At 47.4% G+C, this 24,656-nt stretch overlaps 1 protein-coding gene across 3 annotated transcripts in view; it reads left to right on the top strand.

Annotated features, from left to right (window-relative positions):
- The first annotated feature begins 7,040 nt into the window (after positions 1-7,040).
- The window catches only part of LOC101524764 (protein-associating with the carboxyl-terminal domain of ezrin), a 36,325-nt gene continuing 18,709 nt past the window's right edge, over positions 7,041-24,656 (top strand). The window contains exons 1-4 of one of the 3 annotated variants that reach the window (XM_058660619.1): positions 7,041-7,248; positions 13,699-13,912; positions 21,643-21,828; positions 22,997-23,110. In XM_058660619.1, coding sequence (XP_058516602.1) covers positions 13,748-13,912; positions 21,643-21,828; positions 22,997-23,110 — 465 coding nt within the window. In that variant the 5' untranslated portion in view covers positions 7,041-7,248; positions 13,699-13,747. Of the gene's footprint in view, positions 7,249-13,482; positions 13,939-21,642; positions 21,829-22,996; positions 23,111-24,656 lie in introns of those variants that run through there. The other 2 variants (XM_058660620.1, XM_058660621.1) reach the window with 2 other exon arrangements.

The raw sequence follows: 24,656 nt of genomic DNA, 5'->3' as shown, positions 1-24,656 counted from the left end.
TGGACTGGTCTGTCCCCAGTCCAGGATCTGATGCTCACCAGTGGAAGCAGTGACCTGGTAAAAGGGTATATAAAACTCTCCTATCAGGCTCATTCCCATCCCTGGGTCTTGTGCATGCTGGTGGGTCTTGTGGCTCAGTCTGACATGGCCTGCCCCATCTTGGCATTGACCAGTAGGTGATGAAGCCCAGCTCTGCTTGGTCTACCCTCAGTGCCAACTTACACTGTCAGGTGCCATAGCCTTGCCCAGCTTGGCCAGGTCCCACCCCCAGTCCTCATGTGAACTGGTAGGTGTTGGGCAACACGCAGCTCAACCTGGCCTGGACTGTACCCCATCCTGGCTCTTGTACACGAAAGTGGGTTCTGCAGACTGGCTCAGACTGACCCACCTCCAAACCCAGCCCACACGTATACCAAGGGGTACTGTAGCCCAGCCTGGGTTGCCCCCATCCCTGGCTCTTGTGCTCACCAGCAGGAGCTGCAGCCCAACAGGGGAGTTCCATTATCCCTTATCAGGCCAGCTCCTAGCTATGGATCTTGTGCACACCAGTGGATGTTTGGCCCAGTCTGACATGGCCTGCTCCTGACCCATCACTAGTGGGCACTGTGGCCCTGCCCAACTAGCGTGCACACATTCTGGCTCTCATTGGCAGGTGCAACACCTCAGTCCCACCTGGCCCACCCCCAGACCTAACTCTCATATGGACCAGCTAGTGCTGCAGCCTAGCGCCACTCATACCGCACCCACTGTGGCTCTTGCAAGCAGAAGCAGGTGCTGAGATTAACCCAGTCTGGCCCACCCCTGGACCTAGCCCACACAAATGCTGAGTGGTACAACAGCCTTGCTCAGTTCAGTGTTTCCTCTCACCTTCCACCTTGACTCTCACACTCACTAGCAGGCGCTGCAGCCTAGCAGAGGAGTTCCCATAGTTCTCCCTGTAGACTCACTCCCAGCCCTGGATCTTACCTTATACCTGCAGATGCTCTGACCTAGCCTGGCATAGGCCATCCCCAGTCCCAAGTCATGCTGGTGGGTCCTGTAGCCTAGCCCAGTCCGACTTGCCCCAAGCTCTAGCTCTCATATGAACTGGGGGTGCAGTTGCCTAACCTGGCAGGGTCTACACCTTGTGCTGGCTCTCCCATGAGCCTGTGGGTGCTATGGCCTGTCCAGCATGGCCTTCCCAAAGACCCAATCCATAGACATGCTCACTAGTGCTGCAGCCTTGCCTGGCCTGGCCCATCCCCAGTCCGGGTTCTGGAGCTTACCAGTGGGAAATGTGCCCTGGTACGGGAGCTCCACAGGTTCTCCTACCATACCCACTCTCAGTCCTGGATCTCACATCTACCAGTGAGTGCTAGATCTCTGCTGGACATAGCTGGCCCCAAGTCCCAGGCTTTGCATGTGATAGTGGGTACTGCGTCCCAGTCTAGCCTGCCCCTGGCCTGGTGCGCCGGCATGTGCTGCAGCCTGGCCCAGCCTAGTCTGTTCCCAATCCAGCGCCCGTGAATGTCCCAATTCCATGGTCATGCCTGGCTTGGCTTATTACCACCTGTAGCTCTTTTGCAAACTGAAGGATACTGCAATCCTACAGGGAGCCCATGAGTCCCCTACAGAATCTGTCCCCAGACCTAGTTTTTCAGCCCCACAAGGCCCTCCCCATGCTCTGACACTTGCTAGTGAGTACTGTGGTTTTACCTTGGTAGGCAGGCACAGCAGTGATAGCTTCTTATGTGTCCGCAGGTGGAGGGTGATGACATCTAGTCCAGCCCGCATCTCCCATGTGGGCAGGTGCCTTGACCTGACCCAAACATACTCTTTGGTGTCCTCTCTCTAAACCACCAGTCTCAGCTCCTTTGTTGATCTGAAGTGCAGTAGCTTGGTCTGTGGAAGCCCTCCCCACCCCCACCTGCCCTATGGTAATTCCTCACCTTGAAGTTCCCCAAAAGACATTCCACACTGTCAAACACTCTCTCAGTGGCTCTCACTCTAACACATCCCCAAACTCTCTTCTCCAGGCAATCTGCAGGAGCCCACTGTGTGCAGGCCCTGGTATTGGCTTCCAGCTGGGTGGTCAGGTGGTATGGGGGCTATCTGGGGCTAAGAAGCCTGTTTCAAAAGATGCAAGTTCAAATGACTAACAGGTACACAAAAAGTGCTTAGGTTCTTTAGCCATCAGGGAAATGTAAATAAAACTACATTGAGTTTTTACAGCACTCCAGTTAGAAGAGCCGTCATATAGAAATGAGAAAACAATAAATGCTGGTGAGTATGTGAGAAAAAAAGGTACTCTAATCCACTAGAACAAGCACTATGGAAGGCAATATGGAGATTCCTTAGCTATCTGAAAATACATTGCCCAAATGACTCAGCCATGCCACTACTGGAAATTTTATTTATTTATTTATTTATTTATTTATTTATTATTGGTTACATTGCATTATATGACACAGTTTTATAGGCACTGGGATTCCCCCTACCTATCGCCAAACCCTCCCCCCCCATATTGGATTCCTCCACATTGCTGCAGTAGCACAGATCATAACCAGTCATGATTCCTTCATTGCGAGCATCTACCAAGCATAAAGTCCAGCATCTTATTGTCCAGATAAGTTCAACCAGTTTCTTGGGGAGACCATCTCTGGTCTGAAGGTAGAGCCAGCACAGCAGAGTATCATCCCAATCAATTAAAAGCCCCAACATAACATCAGTAACAATTTATAATGTTATGGAATTAATTGACATGGTATTGAGTAATCAATATGTTAAAAAAAAAAGAATGCAAGTTCTGAACCACATCCTGTGACTTCTACATTGACATTTCAATTATCGGTTTATATACAACTGGGTTCTATACACCTTAAAATAGCTATAGATTACCATTCAGCTGTCTCATGTCTATTTTCATTTTAGTATTTAGTAGTTTATAGTGTTGAAGCATGATTTTGCTGAACCTGGCTGTTTTTTGGGTAATTTGACTCTATGACTCTAACAAGACATGTGTCAACAGTTTAGGTGAACAGTTTTAGGAGGGGTGTGCAGAGAAATCTTCAATACCCCAGTGAGGAGTAACTAATCCTTATGTCCCACCTAGTGAGGTATAAGTGCATCCACGCTGACCATTTCCTGTCTGATTCTAAGCTTTCCTTGTTGTTCTCTGTCTATTCTAGATTCCAAATGAAATCAAATCAGCTTTTGAGAGAATCATCTGTAGCTCTGTTTATAGCAATGCAATTCACAATAAGCCAAGATAAGGCATCAACCCAGATGCCCAGCGACTGATGACTGGACAAAGAAAATGTAGCATGGATATAGCATGGAATATTACTCAGCCATAGAAAGAATAAAACGTTGTCTTTTGCAGTTAAATGGATCCTGCTGGATATGATTATGCTTAGTGAATTAAGCCAGTCCCCCAAATACACAGAGCACCAAATATAATATAATTCTTATACTTGAGATTAAGGAAAATTAGCAGAAAGAAAAAGTTATCAAGCAAGAAGGCCTGAGCTGCAGGCAGCCACACTGCCACTGAGAAGAGGGCCCTGCAACATCTCTGCAGGGTCCAGGCGCTGGAGGGGAGCCGAGTGAAGGCGATTGTATCTCCATAAGGTAGACAGCTGCAGGAGGCAGGAACAGGAGCAGAACCAGCTACACTTTAGGGGAAAGAAAGCTATAGCAGCATCCTAAGGCAGCAGAGAGGTGTAGGAGTTCACTGTGATTCGGCAGTGCTGCGAGCAAATGGTGAGTTTCTATGGGAAAGCAGAAAATTGTGTGTGTGTGTGTGTGTGTGTGTGTGTGTGTGTGTAAAGGTGCTTGTTTTCTTTGAAAAAGAGGAAAATCGTATCACCAAGTTAAGAAAGCAAACAGGATGGCCAGGGAGAGGATTCCATGCATGGGGACTTTGCACACCTGATGACGTGGGTGGGGCAGAGTGCAGGAGTGAGAGGCACGCAAGCCTGATGACAGGAGCCGGGTCCCCTTGTATCCAGACAGGCCACAGAACATCAGCAACAGCAACTGATGTCGACTGGGACTCCAACATGTGGTTGGTAACCTCTTGGCGCTCCGTACCTTGGCTGACCCTCCCAAACCCCATGAGGCGGGAGAAACATCAATTCTGAGCAAAGTGAATGCAGCCGGGTACAGCCCATACGTGAGCAGCAAAGCGGGGGACAAGACTCTGTTCTCTGAAGCCCAGGTTGGCACTGGCCAATCAAAGAGCCACAGACAACCTCAAAGAACCCATTTTTTTTTTCTGTAATGACTGTACCTTCTCTCTTTTCTTAGCACAATGCACAATATGCAAATAAAAAGTGTACAAAGCTGTGTTTTCAACTTCTGTGGAACAAGCAGCCTGTAACACAAGGTTGCAGTCCCATGACATACAAAGTGCTTACTTACAGTTGAGAGAGCCGGCTAACCGTCCTTACACCAACATGAATGTCTGGGGTGGCTTTTCAATGTCCTCTGCACAGACAGTGCAACGGTCTGTGAGGCCTGAAGGGGTTGTAAATACGCCCTTGCAGCAGCTTGACATTCCAAGTATCAGGCATGCTCACACTGGAGGTAGTCAGCTGGTGTCACATTCCAGAGATGGGGCCACAGAGAGACTGGTGGATGACACCACACGTCTTGATAACTATCCTGGGGAGTGCCAGGCCTGGAATTTTTACTGACAAAGGGACAGTTTTACCAATGATGTCTTTTAAAAATTCAGAAGAATTGGCCGAAGTAGCTTTACAACATGCTCTCCACTCCTGAATGAATACTGTGATGATGTTTATTCATGACGGTAAGAAATCCAGCACTCCTGCTTGTTCTCAAGTCCCCAGTGCAGGATGGTGGTCAGACTGCCTAGAACCGCAGTCTGCAAGCCAACAGTCTCCAGCTAAGTGTGCTAACAGCATGAAAATATGACTGAACCAAACTGTAGAAACAAAATTAGATTTTTAAGAGAGTATGAGTAAACGAACATTGTATTATATAATGTGTGTTTTTATGCAATGATGCTCTTGCTATATTAAAATAGGATACCAAAATTCACTTTATTCTTTGCACTGCTTTTAATGTAGCCTTTAGACAGACCTAAAATCATATTAGTGGCTTGGGTTCCATTTCTGCAGGAGACTACAGACCTAGTAGAGAGGACTCAGACTTCATCCCAGTTGTAGGATGGATGAAATTAACTGCACACGCCTGCCTCTTAAAAAACATTTAGTACATCGTGGGCCTGACACTGAAGAACCTATGTGTTTTCTGCCTTTTGCGATTCTGCCTTAATGGCTTGGCTGTGAACTCCAGGCCTGATAGTCTACGTGACACCTGGCAGGACACCTGGCAGGTCACGTAGGCAGACCACTCCTCAGGAAGGAGGTATCTGGTGTTTGATAAGACCCAATGCCCTATAGCTCATGAATTTGTACTTTTTAAAAGTTGCTTGCTTCAAACCCACCAATAGAAGCCTGCTAAATCATGATTGTATAATTAATAGCCTAAAATGTATAAGAATGCTGGGTTGTTCATCTGGGGTGCTTGCTCGCTCGCTCGCTCGCTCACTCTCTCGCTCACTCTCCTTCTCTTCTGCCTCAGCTGCGGCTGCCCCTCCCCGCCCAGCCATGCTGGGAGACCTAGGTTAACCGGAATAAACCACCTTTATGCCTTAGCACCGACTTCAGACTTGATGATTTTCTGAGGGCTTCAAAATCCAGCACAACAACACGATAGCTTAGTGGCTAACTCCTCACCTTTTGTGAGCTGGGATCTCATATGGTCACCGGTTCTAATCCCGGAGGCCCCACTTCCCATCCAGCTCCCTGCTTGTGGCCTGGGAAAGCAGTAGAGGATGGCCCAATGTTTTGGGACCCTGCACCCATGTGGGTGACCAGTGTTAGTTGTTTTAAAAAGTTCGAGTTCTAGTTCATAGGTAGGCCTGCGAGGATTGGGAGGGATTGAGGGCAGGCCCCAGGGGTGCCTGCAGGTGAATGCCTACCAATGAATGGTGAGTGGGCGGGGTTGGGGAAGGGGCTGGTGGGATTCTCAGGCGGAAAGCCAGGTTACATCTGATTGGTGGATGGCTAGACCAGTGAGCTGTGAGGAAGAAGGAATGACGCCTGGTACGGTGGGATATTCAAACTACCCCTTACAACCAGGGTCTCCTGTGTCCTGGCTTTGGATGGGCTCACCTCTGGCTGTTGAGGCCATTTGGGGAGTGACTCAGCAGACAGATCTTTCTCTCTGTTTCTCCTTTTCCCTGTAGGTCTGCCTTTCTAGGAAAAAAATAATAATAATTAAAAATATAAATATATGCATATATTTACATAATATGTAATAAATGCAATATTAAAATAATATATATTTTATCCTTATAAGATATATAACATTATATATATGATACACTATATTGTCTAAGGAGGGGCAACATTTAGTCTGACATTTGTTCTCCTTTAACCTGAAGACGAATTTGGATCCCAAATCCATTTTAAACCCTGTAGGCTACTCTATCAGAAAGCACCTACAAGGTTACAATGTGATCAAACGCTTCAGCTGTCCACTGTGTGGGGGTGCAGAATGCACAAGGCAGAGGTGATGACGGGAGCCTTGTTCGCTCAGTCCCACGGATCGCCCACAGCAGCACGCACAGTCTCGCACCACCGGCTGAGGACAGGAACCGAGACCCCGGGCACCTCGCCGGCCGCTAGCCCCGGCCTCGCTCAGTCCGGCCCACGCGGCGCAGCCAATCAAGGCCGCGGAGGCGGAAGCCGTCAGGCTCTCCAACCAGGCCTCGCCAAAGCCCACCCTCTAGCCTTCCACGGAGGCCACGGGCGGCCATGTTTGATGAGGGCGGAAGTGAAATTAAACCTCGCATACTAGAAGCCCAAATGGTAAAAAGTCAACACTGACTTGCACTTTCCACTTGTTAGGTTTACAGAAAACACACTGTAGAGCAACGAGGCTGCTGGAAAGCGTGAGGTAAACGCCAGGTCGCCACCGCCGCCCACATTCAAGATGGCACCTTTGAGCGTCACCTGCGCGGCCGCTCTAGCTCGGTTCCGGGTGTGTTCGCCTCACTGGTGGCGTCGGCCGGGTCAGGTTGATCTTCTGTCCTATTTCCGGGCTCGTCTCTATGGTGGCGGAGCGACCCGACCCTAGAAGATTGAGGGTGTCGTCGTTACGGTCTCACGGGGGAGGCTAAGGGCGGCCGGCGTCCCGTGGGGCAGCCTCGGCCTCCGCCCTGCCGCCCTCCTGCAGGTAACCGGGAGCCCCGCTGTCCTCCGGAGGCGACAGGCCGCGGGGCAGGGGGCCGGGGCCTGCGGGGCGAGCGGGGGCGCGCTCGGGGGGTTGCTCGGGGACGCGCTCGGATGCTGGGGGGTGCTCGGGGAACGACCAGGGGCGCGCTTGGGGGCGAGCGGGGGCGAGCGGGGGCGCGCTCGGGGGGTGCTCGGGGGCGAGCGGGGGCGCGCTCGGTGCGGTGCCCACTGCCGGTTGAGCGCTTAGCAGCCTCCTCTCCCCAGCTTGCTGCCGAGCGCCCTTCCGTGCCGGGGTTCGCTGGACACCGGAGCTCCCGAGAGGTCGTGGGCATCGGCCTCGCGGGGCAAGTTGTGGGAGGTGCGGGGCTGGCGCAGCTGGAGCGCCTCCCCGGCCCCTCGGCTGCCGGCCGGGGTCGCGGCGGGACGGGTCAGTGCCGCGGCCGTGTCCCTGCAGCGCCGGGGAGCCCGGGTCGCGGCCGCCCGTGGGAAGGCGGCCTCGGATGCTTTCCCCGACCGGTGCCGGTGTCCCCGGTGTCCCCGGTGTCCCCGGGCCCAGGCGGCCCCTGCCTTTGCGTGGCGCTTTGCATTTAGAATAAACATTTCACGGAAGGCTGTACACAGGAAACCACTTGAAGTAATTTACAGACGATCTGAAAGTTTGGGATTACGATGATTGCTGTTTTATTAAAGGAAACCTGTGCGTACACAGTAATATCGCTTAACTGAAATAGTTTTTTGTTTGTTTGTTTTTTATCCGTAAAGGCTGTATTGTGTTGCTGGATACAGTCTAGGGAATACAGACCTGAGCCACGTCGAAGGGCCGGAGTGATGCTCTCATTAGATAGTGCAATTTTGTAGTTGTCAACACAGTGCGTCCTTCTAACTCATATGGACTCTTTACCTTTGGCACTTCCAAGCCGGGGAGCTAGGACTGAGAACGTCCGATTCGTTTCTGGGTGCAGCCGAGAGTTTTCACGGACGCAGGTCTCTTGGTGGAGTTCCCTCTGTTGCCTGAAGATCCGGACAAGGACTTTTGGGATCCACAGGTGTTCCAGACACTTGCTGAGCAGACAGAAGGGAGGAGGGAGAGAGGTGAATGGATTTTGGTCTGAAAGACTGGCATGCCTGTGATGTCAGACACTGGGCACCCCGTGGTTTAAAGACTGGCATGCTGTGATGTCAGACACTGGGCACCCCGTGGTTTTCTTGTGTTGTGTTCAATCTCCATGTTGTGATGGCAGGGCCTGGCAGGGCCGCTTCTCCCTGGTCAGGACTTTCTGATTTCAAAGCTAACAAGCAGGATTTTGTGTTTGCCTCTTCACTCCTTAAAACAGCATTTTGGAAGTCTGAGTGTTACTGTTTAACTCAAACTTCAGCAGATTCATTGTAACAGCGTTACTCCTCAAGCCTGCCTTGCTGCTTTAGGTCCAGATGTGGGAAGTACGTAGCAGTTACTGATGAAGGCATTCTCAAATTGGGACCAGCAGTGCCTCCCTCATCTTCCCCAGTCACACTGATGCCGTCAATAGATTTCTTTTCTTTCTTTTTAGATTTATTTATTTTTATTGGAAAGGCGGATATACAGAGAGGAGGAGAAACAAGAAGATCTTCCGTCTGATGGTTCACTCCCCAAGTGACCACAACGGCTGGTGCTGCACCAGTCCGAAGCCAGGAGCCTCTTCTGGGTCTCCCACGCGGGTGCAGGATCCCAAGTCTTTGGGCCATCCTTGACTGCTTTCCCAGGCCACAAGCAGGGAGCTGGATGGAAAGCAGGGTCGCTGGGATTAGATCCAGTGCCCATATGGGATCCCGGTGCGCGCAAGGCAAGGACTTTAACCACTACGCTATTGCGCCGGGCCCCATCAGTAGATTTCTGTGGACAGCAGCCATGCTCTCCCAACAATATATTGTGAGATCCTTTTCCTCCAGTTCTTTGAGGAACCTGAGTGATCCCTTTTTCATTTTTCTAAAAGTGAATATGTTCTTTCTTTGAAAGTCACAGAGAAAGAGAGAGACACCAGAAAGCAATCACTCCTCTGCTAGGTCATTCCCCAAATGTCTACACTGCCCGAGGCTAGCTAGATCAGTCGGACACCAGGAACTCCACCCTGGTCAGCAGGTGGGAGGCAGGAGCCTGCTGCCGGCACTGGCTGCTTTCCAGAGTACAGAGGGGGCCGGCATGGAGATGGACGCGCTGGGCAAGAAGCCTGGACTCCAGTGTGGCACGTAGGAGCCTTTGCCCCCTTTCTCTTTATTTTTTAGAGTTACTTATTTTGATTGGAAAGTCAGATTTACAGAGAGGAGATACACAGAGAAAGAACTTCTGCCCACTGGTTAGCTCCCAAAGCGGGCTGGGCAGCCAGTGCTGAGCTGATCCAAAGCTGGGAGCTTCTACCAGGTCTCCCACGCGGGTGCAGGGGCCCAAGACCCTGGGCCGTCCTCGATTGCTTTCCAAGGCCACAAGCGGGGGGCTGGATGGGAAGTGAAGCTGCCGGGACTAGAACCGGCGCCCATATGGGATCCCGGGGCTTTCAAGGCGAGGTCTTGAGCCATTGGGGGTGGGGGACTTTGAGTCTTCAGTGCCAGTTCTTTTTTAGTGTTTAAAATGCCTTCATAACCCCGTTGTTGTCTGGCAGTGAAATTCATACTACTGGATCAGTGGTTAATAGATGCGATAAAGCCCGGTATTCCCAGTGAAGTAGTTTGCTGTTTAGAAGTAACTCAGCGAGAGACACAGCGGTTCCCCAGAACACGCCCTGGAGTCCTGACTGCGCCCTCCGTGTGTGGAGTCAGTTAAAACTTCACTGCGTGGTTTTCTGCCAAGAATATACTCATTTACTTGTGTTTCCCTATTCCCTCCACCTGTTGATCTTGAAAAGCTGTATTTTGTGGTTAATAGAGAGGCCAGCTAGGCTCACTTCAGGTAAGCACTTCAAGGTAACGCTTTGAGGAACTCATTGCTCTAGATGAACTGGTTCTTCAGGCAGGAGGAGCAGGAGGGGTTACTGTTCAGGAAATGGCAGGTGGTCTCCCCTAAGCTACTTCAGGAAAGGGGTGCTGAGTGAGAGTGTGTGGGCGCCGCAGTGAGGAAAGTGGCTTTGAAACCCCACTTCCGGTAAGCTTTGAGATGCAGGGTGGTAAGGTGCTCCTGTTGATGTGACTGAACCACTGTTTGTTTTTGCTTACTCTCCAGCGACCAGCTTTTTCCGTGCTTTCCCAGCTTCCTGCTGGTTTTGTTGTTGTTGTTGTTTGGTTGGTTGGTTTTGAAGATTTACTGTACTTGAAGTTACAGAGTGGGGAGGGATGGAGCTTTCCACCCAAATGGCCGCAACAGCCAGAGCTGCATCAGATAAATGCGGGAGCTTCGTCCTGCTCTCCCGTGGGGTGCAGGAACCCAGGGCCTTGAGCCATCCTCCACTGCCCTCCCAGGATTGTAACCAGCACCCACAGGAGATGCACACAGCTGCACTTGCTGTGCCACAACAATGGCCGCAGCCTCCCGCCGTCCCGTGGCTTCTGCTTGCCAGTCCCAGCTCTGCATCATGGTAATTTTTTTGCCTTCAGCTGGGCTGGCAACAGGTTCCTAGGGAAGAAAGTGATGACTCGGGTTTTCTCTCTTCATTCAGGCTGTGATTGATCTTTGACCCAAGGTGGGCACTTGCCTGAATGCCCTGGAAGAGGGTGTTTACTTCTGTGTGCTCAGCCTGACCCTCCCTGCCCAGCAGGGGGCAGCATAATCCTGATAGGGTTTATCACATCCCTGGGATAGGCCATGACCATAGTTGTGTTTCTTCCTAATGCTGTATAAATTATTTGTAATCCCAGTGGGAAGGTGAATACCCTGTACAGTTTTTTTTTTCTTGAAGCTTATTTTTAACTTCTCTGTCATTCTTGGGAAGGTGATCTGCTAGGTAGATAGGGAGTCTGCATTTGTTACAAAGTAGACATAATTCTTCCCAGTGGTACAGGTGGATGTGTAGGCACTTGGGATTCCATTTTAAGCACCTGCTTTGAGCAGCAGTCCCTAGTCAGGTTGCAACAAAATGCATGGAACTTGCTGAGTGTGAGGTTGGAAGATCTGTGTGTAATGATGGTTGGGTTTTTCCTTGTCCAAAGAATACAGATTTTAAACTGTTGCAAGGCTCACGTGGGATTTTGTGGTTGTGTTCTTTAGAAGGTAACAGTTTGCTTATCACATTGCCAGTTGGTAAGAACTCTTTGTAAATTTTTGTGTTATGGTAAAGCTAGAACCCAAAGCTGACTACCACACAACTTTCAGGTATATTGTTTGGTCTGTACAGTTTGGACTTTTTTGAGGCGATCTTGAGTAATTTGAATACTTTCACATCATATTACAGGCTGATTGTTTTTCATGATAAAATGAATTGTCTGACAGTCCTGGACTTCTGTCCCAGATGGAACTTTCTAACAGTTCTCCCATTGCTGGGAATTACCTCTTGTAAACATGAGTTTATATCTCTGTTGTAATGTATATATTTATTTCATATTAGAAGATTTGGGAGTATATATGTGTGTTTGTGTATAAATTACCTATAATCTTACCCCTGACAACAAGCCCCTCCTTAATTTCCCCCTTTCTATATGTATGTATATTCATGTATTTCTTTTTAAATATAATTGAAGTACATTGATATGGAAGAAAATCAATATATAGGGCCTGATGCAATGATTCGTTTGGCTGATCCTCCCACTTCAGGTGTTGGGATCCCATATGGGTACTGGTGTTTGTCCTGTGTCCGGGCTGTTCCATTTCCATTCCAGCTCCCTGTTTGTGGCCTGGGAAAGCACTAGAGGATGACCCAAAGCCTTGGGATCATGCGCCCACATGGAAGACCAGGAAGAGGCTCCTGGCTCCTGGCTTTGAACCAACCCAGCTGCAGCCTTCACAGCCACTTGGGGAACGAACCAGCAAATGGAAGATCTTCCTCTGTCTCTCTTGACAGTGTAGTGTATCTATTCCTCCCACAGTTTCCCAGTATCCCTTTGTAATCCTGCTCTCATAATACTAACTATACTCCCTCCATGGGTGGTAACTGTTGTTTACTGACATAGAGTAGTTTGCATTGTCTGGATTTTTATCTGTGGGGTTTTGGGGTTTTGTTTTGTTCTAGCATGTGTGATTATTCAGTTTTGCAATTTCCTTTTTTTGAAAATTTATTTTTATTTGAAAGGCAGCTGTACAGAGAGAGAGGAGAGACGCAAAGATTTTTCATCTGCCGGTTTACTCCCCCATAGCCATAATGGCTGGAGCTGGGCCAGTCTGAAGCTGGGAGCCAGGAGCTTCCTCGCAGTCTGTCATCTGGGGGCAAGGGCCCAAGGCCTTTCTTGGGCTATCTTCCACTGCTTTCCCAGGCATGTCAGCAGGGAGCTGGATTGGAAATGGAGCAGCTGGGAATCAAACCGGTGCTCATATGGGATGCAGGCACTATAGGTGGAAGCTTAAGCCACGATGCCACAGTGCCCGCCCGGTGCAGTTTCCCTTTCTTATGTAACATAACTTGAAGCATTCATGAGATTCAGCTTTTTCTGGTTTAGTATCGATCGCATTTCTTTTTTCCCCATTATTCTACTGGCCTTCCAGGGTTTACTTGGGTTATATGAGCTCTCCTTTTGTTAGCATGTTTTTCATTAATGTTACAAGTATTTCCCAATTTGTAGTATTTTTTAAAATTTCAGTTATTTTAGACATTCAGCAGTTTTGTTCAGAATAATACAGCTTTGCAGTACTTTCCTTGGTGAGGCAGGAATGTCAGTGGGCTAGGGAGTTGAAATGACCTTACGCTGTTTTTGCTTTTCGTCTTTGAAGCTGTGTGCTGGGCGGGAAAGGGTGCAGCAGCTGCCTGTGGGTATTATGAGGAGTTACTTTCATTTTTCTTTTGCTGTAACGGGAAGCTGGCTTAAGGAGCCAGAGCTAGGAATTGACCCAGGCACTCTGATGTGGATCGTGAGCTTTTTAATTTATTTTCATTGGAAAGGCAGATTGACAAAGAAAAGGAGACCAAGAGAAAGCTCTTCCACGTGCTATTTCACTCCCCCAATGGCTGCAGCAGGAGAAGCTGAAGTGAGCTGAAGCCAGGAGCTTCCCCCTGGTCTCCCACTGGGTGCAGGTTCCCAAGGACTTAGGCCGCCCTCTTCTGTTCTCACAGACCATAAGCAGAGAGATGGGTGGGAAGTGGAGCAGCTGGGACACTAACCAGTGCCCATCTGGGATCCCAGTGCTCGGAAGGGGAGGAGTAGCCAGTTGAGCCACCATGCCAGGCCCATGGAGTTATTGTTAATCACAAGGATATCTGATAACTTGCTGAACATTTACCGTTTTTACTGTCATGTCCCAAATCAGAGGATTGTGGGAACCAACAGTCTTGGGTGACTGGATGTCTTCTTGAATGTCTCTTGCTCATGTTTGAAGTGTTTTTCTCTTTTCTTGCAGGTGTCTTGGTTTCGAGGAGGAGCTGCAGTACTGCCTCAGTGCGTAAGGGATGGGATCGGAGAACAGCGCTTTAAAGAGCTATACGCTGAAAGAGCCTCCGTTCACCTTGCCCTCTGGACTTGCCGTTTATCCTGCTGAACTGCAAGATGGGAAATTTGCTTCTGTGTTTGTGTATAAGAGGGAAAATGAAGACACGGTTAATAAAGCTGCCAAGGTACCATACTAGGGGACGACCGAATAGTTAGTACCTTTTACTATCTTGTCTTCTTCTGTTTCAAAAGTATGAAATGAAATCATGTCAAGGGAGGTGAGGCCACACACAGTAGTGGTTTGTTCGTCAATCGTCTGAACAGGTTAGGAGGACAATTTTATGTGGCTAATAGAAACGGAAATTTCATTTCGTTTAGCAAAATTGTTGGTAAATATTGATGTAACTTTGATTTCTGATAAACTTGGGAATAAAATATTTTAGGAAGCACGTGATTTTTTTTCTCCTTCTGAAAAATTGTGATGCCCCAACAAGAATGTGGACCTGGAATGTTGCGGGGGCAGCACAGGCTGTTGGCCCTGCTCTGGCTCTTGCTGACGGGTGTTCCCTAGACTGGTGGCTGCTCCTTCCTCCTAAGGAAAAGGACCATCGCAGGATGTACTTTGTCACCAGGGCACCAGTGAGGGGTCCCGTCGCTTTAGCGTGCTGTCTGATGATCTGTCAAGGGACCTGGTCTCTTATTAGAAAAAGTGATTTTTCTCCTGTAGGGTAACGCAGAGAAACAGTGCCAGGTGTATCCATTCTTGAGTGTTGACAAGGGCAGGCATGCTGTTTTCACATTGGATTTGATAGCTTGGTGTCCCTGTTGCCTCCATTGCCCTTGGGAAGGCAACAGGTGGGGCACGCGGATCGCTGTTTCAGAGGGCTGCTTAAGTGCTTTATGCTTCCTGAAACGATTGTAAAGGATTAGATTAGCCATAGAAAGCTGATTTTTTTTTCATTGGTCACTTGAGATACCTATTTGATGTTGCATCTTTAATCATGTCAAAATGATCAGTTAGAAAAGGATCCCTAAGGGAAAAAAAAAAAATGTACCAGTCCACTCAGGTTGCATTTTCTAGTAGTTTTTTTGGTAAAAAGTATAGTTGATTGTTTAATTGCAAGGTAGTCTTGATTTTTGATAAAACCACATTTCAGTCTATTTTTCAATCAGCTATTGGTATTGTTCATTTGTATTGTGATTTTGCAAAGCCTAAAATACTTTGCTTCACTCTTATATGTGCTTAATGTCTGATACGTCTTTTATGATTGAATAAAATTGCTCTTTTTTTGGTAACTACTTGTCAGTAAGGTACTAGAGGTTTACATCCTTTCTAAATCATTTTTATTATTAAGCTTGTATTACTCTTTATGGCATATGCACTAATAAAGGTGAATAATGCAGGACATGGAATTTTTAAAGAGAAAACCCCTTTTTTAAGCTTGAAGCAAAAAGAAAGAATAAAAAGAGCGCTCTGCTTCACTCCCCACTTACTTAGTGACTGGAACTGAACTAAGGCCAAAGTTCAGAACCAGGAATTTCATGCAGGTCTGCCCCTGGAGACGGCCCAGACACCTGCGCCCCACCTGCTTCTCCTCAGGGCGCTGGACAGAGCTCTCCCCTGACGTCGCATGACAGGTGCCTCAGGAATTGTAATACTTGAGCGGCAGGATGTTCCACCCATAGTATCTGTAGATCCCCTGTTAAGACATGACTCAGTCTTTGCAAATAGTACTTCAGTGCTGCTGGGAGGGCAGGCTAGTACAACCATTATAGAAATCAGTATGGGGGCTCGGCAGTGTGGCCTAGTGGCTAAGGCCCTCGCCTTGATCCCATATGGCCGCTGGTTCTAATCCCGGCAGCTCCACTTCCTCTCTCTCTCTCCTCCTTTCAGTATATCTGACTTTGTAATAAAAATAAAATAAATCTAAAAAAAAAAAAAAAAAATCAGTATGGAGAGTTCTTAGAGAATTGCAAATAAACCTGCTTTCCTTTCCTTTCTATTCCCAATTCTTCTGAGAGAGGGAGAAGGCCTTTATCTGCTTGGTTATTCCACTAGTGGCCACAGTGACTAAGGCTGAGCCAGTTCGAAGCCGAGAGCTAAGACCCAGAAACTTCTTCCAGGTCTCCCTTGTGGGTGCAGGGTCCCAAGAACTTGGGTCATCTTCCGCTGCTTTCTCAAGCCTTTAGCAGGAAGCTGGATCCGAACTCAGACTGGGATCCATATGGACAGACAGTGGCTTAACCCACTATGTCACAAAGCTGGTCCCTGTTACTCATTTCTAACAAATTGCCTTTATGGCATGAGAAATTCTCCATGAGAAGTTAATTGCTATAGTCACCATAATTTTCTTAGTTAAGGCTTCCTGGTAAGTGCAGACTTTAAAAAATTTTTTTGCGAAGTGTCTTTATCCCCAGGAATCTTACAGGACTCCAGGAATAAGTATATAGAAACTGCACCAGAACTGTTTAAGTTGGCCTGAGAAATTTCCGTGTGAGGATTGGCTGAGAAACACGTTGCCCGTGGCCGACAGAGAAGTGGAAGAGATGGTGGTTGTGTTCAAGGAGGGTTTGGAATATTGCCATTTCCTTCTCTTTCCTCTTTGGGCATTTTTATAACTCTTTGCAACACTTCTTGCACTGTCATCCCACTTAGTGCATTGTGACTTGGTTGACAAGTTCTTTCCCCGCATAGTCACAGCCTGGTGCTCTTAAAAGGCCTCTGAACATTATTCACTTAAAAGAACTTTATAAAGTATTTCCCTGTTCCTGAGGGCTGTAGACCTATCAGATCGGACAGGCCATTTCCCAGCAACACAGCACACTTCACACTTTATGTTTTGTTCTTTCAAAACTCAAATTCTGCCCAAATCATTTGTCTGAGCTTTGGATACATGTTCTCACCTGCCTATTGAGTATCTCAACCCAGTTGTTCCATTATTACCTCCAATTCAAGCTCTCCAAAAACAGCCTTTCAAGAAAGAAGGAATTCTGTTTCTCTACAAAAAAAAAAAAAAAAAATACTTGTCTCTGTTTTAGACATCTTGGTTATTTGTTGTATCTATCCAATGGTATGACATTTGGCTTTTTCCCCATCAAAAATTAGTGGGTGGATCTGAGCTATAAATAACCCTGAGCTCCATACACATTCTAAATGAAGTAACAAATGAGAAGCAGAACAAGTAAAGAGTCTCCAAGGCTTGAGTTAATTCTCTAAGTAGCTGTATTATAACTAATTTCTGCAAATGGAATCATTTGAACTTCGGGGCTGCACTCTCAGACTTAAGATCTCTGTGTGAAAATTTGTACAGGTAGTATTAATATTGTAAAATTACATGGAATTAGTCATATTTAGCTCTGAAAGTTCTTATTCAGAATACTGTTTGAAAAAGATTAGCTTCTCATGCCACGAATGGGGTTGTGATAAGATACGTATCTTCAGGCACAGTCCCTATTTCATAATTTCCCCTGAAACTCAGGTCACAGACAGTGCTCATTCTAGGAACGTAGAGCAGTATGAAGAGACAGGCGTGCGGGGTGCCCTGCCAGTGCTGGTGCTGAGAGGGCTCCGTAAGGAGCTCAGAGCACCTCCCTGGAGGCTGGCGAGCTGGCGACCTGTGAATGTTTCCAGTCTCTTCCTTCATGTCTCGCTCCGTTCATCTCTTCATCTGTGTTCCTCGTGGTGTCCTGTATAAGAGGCCGGTAAATGGAAGGGAGTGTTTGTTTCCTTAAATTCTATGAGCCACTCAGTGAGCAAATTGATTGAACCCAAGGGGTGGTTTTTAGCAATCTAAGCGGCGCTGGTTAGTCAAGCCTATTACTTGGGGCATACCAACTGGCATTGGTTTTGGAAGGGTGTGGATAAGCTCTCTTGGAGACAGAGACTTTATAGGGCACGATGCCATCTGTCTACAGGTGGATAGCGTCAGAATGAAATTGAATTAGAGGATACTCAGCTTGTTTGCCAGTGGAAAGAAGTCGCCACACATTTTGGGGTCACGGATGTTTTTTGGGTAGATTGTTGTGCTGTGAGAGCAAGAAAAAACAAGATGTTAACAGGTGTGAAGTGGCTCTGGGGCAGTTACCTGCAAGTCAGTCTCACGCAGCAGCAGGGCACCCCTCTCCGCCAGGACCAGAGCCTTGCCTGTGTTCAGGCTGCGCACTGAGAAAATGTTGTGGTTCCCTGTGCTGAGTCCCTCGCTCGCTGCCCCTGTTCCGTGGAGCTTGAAGAAGCAGTGTCCATGTGGTTCCTCACTGCTCGCCTTTCCTGTGAGTCTGTGTGCGTCATTTCTGTATCCTGTTGAGCGAGCTGAAAGGAGGAGCCAGCAAGGTCCTTAACTAAGTTAACTGTCTTGTGTAGAACCATGCAACCAACATTTTTTCTTTTATTGAGCAAGCAGATACTCACCTTTTATGAAAAATTTAGCTGGGCATGTAAGGTCAAAAAAAAAAAAGCAAAATGTATGATTTCCTTTATTCATTTGATGAATGTTTATTGACTGTCCCTCTAGCACTGCATCAGGAACAGTCCGCCGACTTAAAAGTTTTCCCTGGGTACCAGGAAAATCAAAAAAGGTGTTTAAAATCAGAGCAAAATTGTGTGAGTCCTAAAACATAAAAGCTGAAGAAAGAATTTTTCCTAAATAGACACAACAAGCCACTCTTTGGCTTGTTGAAGATTCTTCATGTGCAACTAGGAAGGCGGGTGCATATTTTACATAGGCTGTGTACCTCAGAACACACTTATAATAAGAAATTCTTCCCAGTTGGTCACACATTAAACCAAGAGCTTTTTGGCTTATCTGAATCTTTGCTGTGTTTAATTGCATAAATTGTTTTAAATTAAATTAATGGAAGCAACATAATAAAGTATTTTACATGCATTTTTTATATGAAATTTATCTTCAGCATTTTAGAATATTTTTATTTGGCATGATCTCTATGGAAAAATAATAGCTTCTTTCTCAAGAACAAGCCAGAAACTTTATTAGAGTCATATCCAGAGTTTGTGAAATTTGGAATTATAAAGAAAAAGAAATTAGACGGCTAAGCACTTGATATAATGGTTCAAACACTGCTTAGGAACACCTGTGCCCCATATAGAGTGCCTGTATTCAAATGCAGACTGCTTGTGAGTCCAGTTTTGTTTAATGTTCACATATAAAAAGGAAACAAATATTAAAGATTTATTTATTTTACTTGAAAGTCATAGGTACAGAGAGAGGGAGAGACAGAGATCTTATACCTCGAATTCATTCCACAAATGGCTGCAGCGGCCACAGCTGGGCCTGTCCGAGGCTGGGAGCTAGGAGTTTCTTCTGGATCTCCCACATGCTGCAGGCTCCAGGCCTTGGGCCATCCTCTGTGGCTTTCCCAGGCCACTGGCAGGGAGCTGGATCTCAACCAGACTGGTGTCCACCTTCCAGCTCTTCTGCAGACCCTGGCTGCAGCAGGTAGGTGGGTTCTTGCGGCTCTTGGAGGAGAGCAGCCCTGGATTGAAGGCCTTGTTCTTGGCTTCGGCCAGGCTCAGCCCTGGCTGTTGCAAGCATGTGAAGAATGAACCAGCAGGTGGAAGATCTCTCTCTCTCTCTCTCGTCTCTCTCTCTCTCTCTCTTGTCTCTCTCTCTGCCTCTCTTTCATATAAATAAAATTGAAGAAAAGAAAAACCATTCAGAAATTCTTTCCAATCACTGAAGAGAAGTTAAGTTTGAGACACTAATAGAAAAATTGTCAGTGCTGTCTGCTTACTCTCGCTCTCTAGATTCTTCTAAGAAGGTATTTTGGAATGTTGTGTGCTAATTCCTGTGGAAATGGAACCTACTATTAAATCGGAGGCTGCTGTCCACTTGACATCTGTCATCTGTCTCCTCTGATTCTGATGGTTTATGAGGCTTCTCCAGTTCCTAGTGAATTGCACAGAGTAGACCCTAAAGCTTTCAAGCTTTCTCATTTCCTTTGGAAAAAACTGGGCACTTTGAAAAACCACCTTTTTGACAGCTTATGTTTTGCTGTAAATGTATGTTAAAATTATTATCTGGTGTGGGAGTTTTGGACTAAAAAAATTCAGAATCAGTGCTGATTGGGACCCACCAGAGGAAGGCAGAAGTACCACGCATTTAACCTCGTGTGCTCACGCACAAATCCTCTTCAGCTTTTCTATTTGGGCACCAAGAAACTGGGTGGGGGAGGGAGAATATTTTATATTATATCCAGGGGATTTCCTTATTCTTCGAAGTTTTGGAAAATATTTAAATTTATTTTTGGTTTCCTGTTTCGTAGTCTTAGGTTATATTTTATATATATACATATACAGTATATATAATCATTCTTGTTATGCATACATGTGTCATGAGAGTACTTCAAAAAGCTTGTGGAAAATAGGATTAGAAATGAAGTTGATTTTGGTGCAAAGGGTCGTTTTAATCCTTGCCTGACGTTTCATAGCTTGTTTTCCGTGATTGGTTGATGACTCCTCATCTATCAGGCATTTTTACTACTGAGGTGTGGGAACAGAGGGTTTGATTTTTTTTCTGGAAATATGAAGGTGAAAGTTTAAAAGATGTGTAAATAGTTTAAGGAATTTGGAATTTGGTAATAAGGTAAAAAGTAAGAGAACAAGATGGAAATGTTTTATGAAAGTGACTAGTTGACATTTGTTGGTGACCTCCGACAGGGTCAGATACTGCATGAAATCCAGGGTAAACTAAATGTAATCTCAATCCACAATTTGAAGAAGGGCTGTTAAGAAAAAAAAAAATCCTAAATGTTGGTATTTGGCCAAATAGAAGTTTTCAGCTGTTTTCTTTTTTCCCCGCCTCTGATCGTGTCTTGGGGACTTCAGTCACTTGCACGGGACCTTTTGTTGTGAAGACCAATGTTCCTTTTGCCCCTGAGATTACTTACCCACCTCCTTAGGGCGATGCTGTTTCTACATCAAAATGCCATCTGTTTACATTTTCAGTTTTTAATATTTATTGCTAGAGTTGCTGCCTAGTTAGCTCTTTGCCGTAGCTTCCATTTCTCTGCTGAGAACTCCTGCTCTCGTCTCTTCTCTCTCATAGCTGTTTTGCTTTATCTATAGGGGAATGATTAGAACAGCGACTCTTTAAATTCTTCCTGATATTTGTGATATCCAGTTGGTATTTTGAGGTTGATTTTTTAAATTTTTCCATCATCCTTGCGTTGTTTTTGGATTGCATCAGAGGCTCTGAAGGTCATGTTACACAGACTTGCTCTGTGCCGTCTTCTGGAAAGCAGTGAGAGTTTCTGTTTAGCAGGCGGTGAATCCGCTCAGACTCAGGCGTCGCGTGTTTGGAACCGGTTTCCCCTCTGCTCCCTGTTGATAGCACGGAAGCCTCAGTTGCTCAGAGTTTCGCTGTATTAATTTGGATCTATCCTGTGCGTAACTGGCATAGGGGAAGGTGAGAACTTGTGGTGTGTAGATTTTTGGTTTTCCTCCTCATGAGCTCCTTTCTCTGAGGCAGTCGCCTTACACTGACCCACCTAGCTTCCTCTCTGTGATTCTTGTCCGGAAAGAAGGTGAGGTTTTTAATGAAGTTGAAGGGCTTTCCTGCAGAGCACTGCAACTCAGGTCTGTCTGCAGGGTCCACCTGTTGAAATGCTCGTAGTTATTTCTGATTAGAGTAGGTAAGTGTTAGATCTGGGCTCCTGGGGGCTTACATTGTCATAATAAAACAAAGTCTTTGTAACATTTAACGTGGTGGTAAGTTGTATGAAGTCCGAACAAGGTGTAGGCCCTTCTTAGGCTCACCAGACATTTGGCAGAAGGTAATGAGCTTGGAAGGACCTTGAATGCAAGTACACCCTCTGCTTTTTGCCAATGACGCATGTAAAGGTCTGCTTAATTTAATGCTGTACCATTAACTTGATCGCCTCTTCTGCTCTATTTCTAAAGCACTTGAAGACACTCCGTCACCCTTGCTTGCTAAGATTTTTATCTTGTACTGTGGAAGCAGATGGCATTCATCTTGTCACCGAGCGAGTGCAGCCCCTGGAAGTGGTTTTGCACACACTGTCTTCTGCAGAGATCTGTGCCGGGATTTACGACATACTGCTGGCTCTTATCTTCCTCCATGACCGAGTAAGTGGCCTGCGGAGTAGGGTACACGGCGCGATGGTAGCCTGCAGAGCGCGCCTCTCAGGCTGTGGTGTAGACCGAGGGTCGTTGGGGGTGAGCTGTGGTGTAGACCGAGGGTCGTTGGGGGTGAGCTGTGGTGTAGACCGAGGGTCGTTGGGGGTGAGCTGTGGTGTAGACCGAGGGTCGTTGGGGGTGAGCTGCGGTGTAGACCGAGGGTCGTTGGGGGTGAGCTGCTGTGTGCCAATGCTTGCGAATTCTGGTGTGTGTAGAAACGTGTGACGGCAGCAGTATTATTATCATTAGAAAACTTCCCGAGAGGAAGACATAGAAACTTGTAAGCCGGGCAACTAGTTCTTTGTTCCTGAGGCAGTTAATTGTAGAAAACTTTGGTCACTGATGCTTGCCATTAGCTATTTGTTAGTAAGACAAAGGAAAAAGGTTTAACATGAGTGTGACTGTAGACCAAGGTTGCTATTTGTTTTCAGAATTTTTGTCTCAGTTAAATTTGAGAGGCAGAGAAAGAGACACAGCTCCTACCCACGGGTTCATGCCCCAGATGCCCGTATCGGTTCGGAGAAGGCCATGCTGAAGCCACAAGCCCTTAACTCGGTCCAGGTGTAGCAGAAACCCAGCTGCTTACGCCCCTACCTGCTCTTCCCCAGGGGCTGCATTTGCAGAAAGCTGGAATCCGCAGCCAGCTTTGATGAGCTTTCCCTGTCTCTCCTCCTCTCTCTGTATCCGACTTTGTAAAAAAAAAAAAAAAAAAAAAAGATTTGCTTATTTGTATTGGAAAGGCAGATTTACAGAGAGAAGGAGACACCGAGGGGGAAGATCTTCCATCCACTCCCCAAATGGCCACAGTGGCTGGAGCTGAGCTGATCCAAGCCAGCAGTTTCTTCCCAGTATCTCACGGGCGCAGCATCCCAAGACCTTGGGCCATCCTCTGCTGCCACAAGCAGGGAGCTGGATGGCAAATGGAGCAGTTGGGACATGAACCGGTGCCCATATGGGATCCCGGCACAGGCAAGATGAGGATTTAGCCACTAGGCTACTGTGCCAGGCCCCATTTATTGTTATTTTAATTCTTAGTTCCACTTACTACTCTGTAGTAGGAAGGCTTAGCATAATCTTCTTGGTGATTACTGGTTTTTTTTTTTTTTTTTTCTTTCAGGGACACCTCACCCACAACAATGTCTGCTTATCATCTGTGTTTGTGAGTGACGACGGGCACTGGAAGCTGGGCGGAATGGAGACCGTTTGCACAGTTTCCCAGGCCACGCCAGAGGTGAGCCCTGCGGCAGGGCCCTGTCCAGGTTTAGGATCGGGTAGCCTCGTGGTATCTGGTGCTTTTCTTGCCAGGGCTCGCTGTTTCTGTCTTCACGTGCCCTTAGATTTGGACACCCACATTTACCGTGAGTGGTGGATCTCATTTTTAGAAGAGTCATCAGGGGTCATAGATTCCTTTCTCCTTATCTTGTACATGGAAAATATGGACCCAGAGAGGGAAGATAGTTCTGTCAGATAGCGTAGTCAAATGGTCTTACTGCTTAATGTTGAAATGTCGTTTCTGTGCTTTTCTCTCTGTGTTGAACTTCTTGGAGGTGTGATATTTATGTTGATATTTGTACCTAGACGGGTGCTTGGCATGTGTTGGCTTTGTTCTTTGAGCAGTCATCCAAGTTGCTGAAAGTCACAGGATGTCCTTGTGACTGTAATGAAGCCCTGTGTGTCTTAACTCCTACTGGATTATGTTGGTACCCATGCTTGTGCCCATAGTTTTGTGTGCCAGATCTGCTCATTTCCCTCCTAGGTGAACAAACCTTCCTGTTACCTGGCCTTTTTTCTTTGATTGTTTCTGCCGCTGTTGATCACTTTCTATGAACCTGCCATGTATCTGATGAGTGTAACAGTGTGTGACCCTGTGTGTTGGCTGGTGTAACAGCGTGTGACCCTGTGTGTTGGCTGGTGTAACAGCGTGTGACTCTGTGTGTTGGCTGGTGTAACAGCGTGTGACCCTGTGTGTTGGCTGGTGTAACAGCGTGTGACCCTGTGTGTTGGCTGGTGTAACAGCGTGTGACCCTGTGTGTTGGCTGGTGTAACAGCCTGTGACCCTGTGTGTTGGCTGGTGTAACAGCGTGTGACCCTGTGTGTTGGCTGGTGTAACAGCCTGTGACCCTGTGTGTTGGCTGGTGTAACAGCGTGTGACCCTGTGTGTTGGCTGGTGTAACAGCGTGTGACCCTGTGTGTTGGCTGGTGTAACAGCCTGTGACCCTGTGTGTTGGCTGGTGTAAGCAGTGTGTGACCCTGTGTGTTGGCTGGTGTAACAGCGTGTGACCCTGTGTGTTGGCTGGTGTAAGCAGCGTGTGACCCTGTGTGTTGGCTGGTGTAAGCAGTGTGTGACCCTGTGTGTTGGCTGGTGTAACAGCCTGTGACCCTGTGTGTTGGCTGGTGTAACAGCGTGTGACCCTGTGTGTTGGCTGGTGTAACAGCGTGTGACCCTGTGCATGGAATGGTGTAACAGCGCATGACCCTGTGTGTGGCCTGGTGTAATCACACGTGACCCCTTGCGTGGCTTGGCATGACAGTGCGTGACCCCGTGTGTGGGCTGATGTAACAGTGTGTGACCCCATGTGTGGACTGGTGTAACAGCGTGTAACCCCCTGCATGACCTGGTATAACAACGCAGGACCCTGGTGCGTGGGCTGGTGTAAAGCGTGTCATCGTGTGTGTGGGCTCTGCAGTCCTTTCGCTCCCTACCTTTAGCTCATTTGCCCTCACAGTTGCTGGGCTGCACCCTGGCGACACCCCGCAGCCTCTGGCAGGTTCCCAGT

The sequence above is a fragment of the Ochotona princeps genome, chromosome 2 (assembly GCF_030435755.1).
Source record: "Ochotona princeps isolate mOchPri1 chromosome 2, mOchPri1.hap1, whole genome shotgun sequence".
NCBI classification, from domain to species: domain Eukaryota; kingdom Metazoa; phylum Chordata; class Mammalia; order Lagomorpha; family Ochotonidae; genus Ochotona; species Ochotona princeps.
The sequence above is the reverse complement of the archived record's forward strand: the minus strand, read 5'-3'. Positions and strand labels throughout refer to the sequence as shown.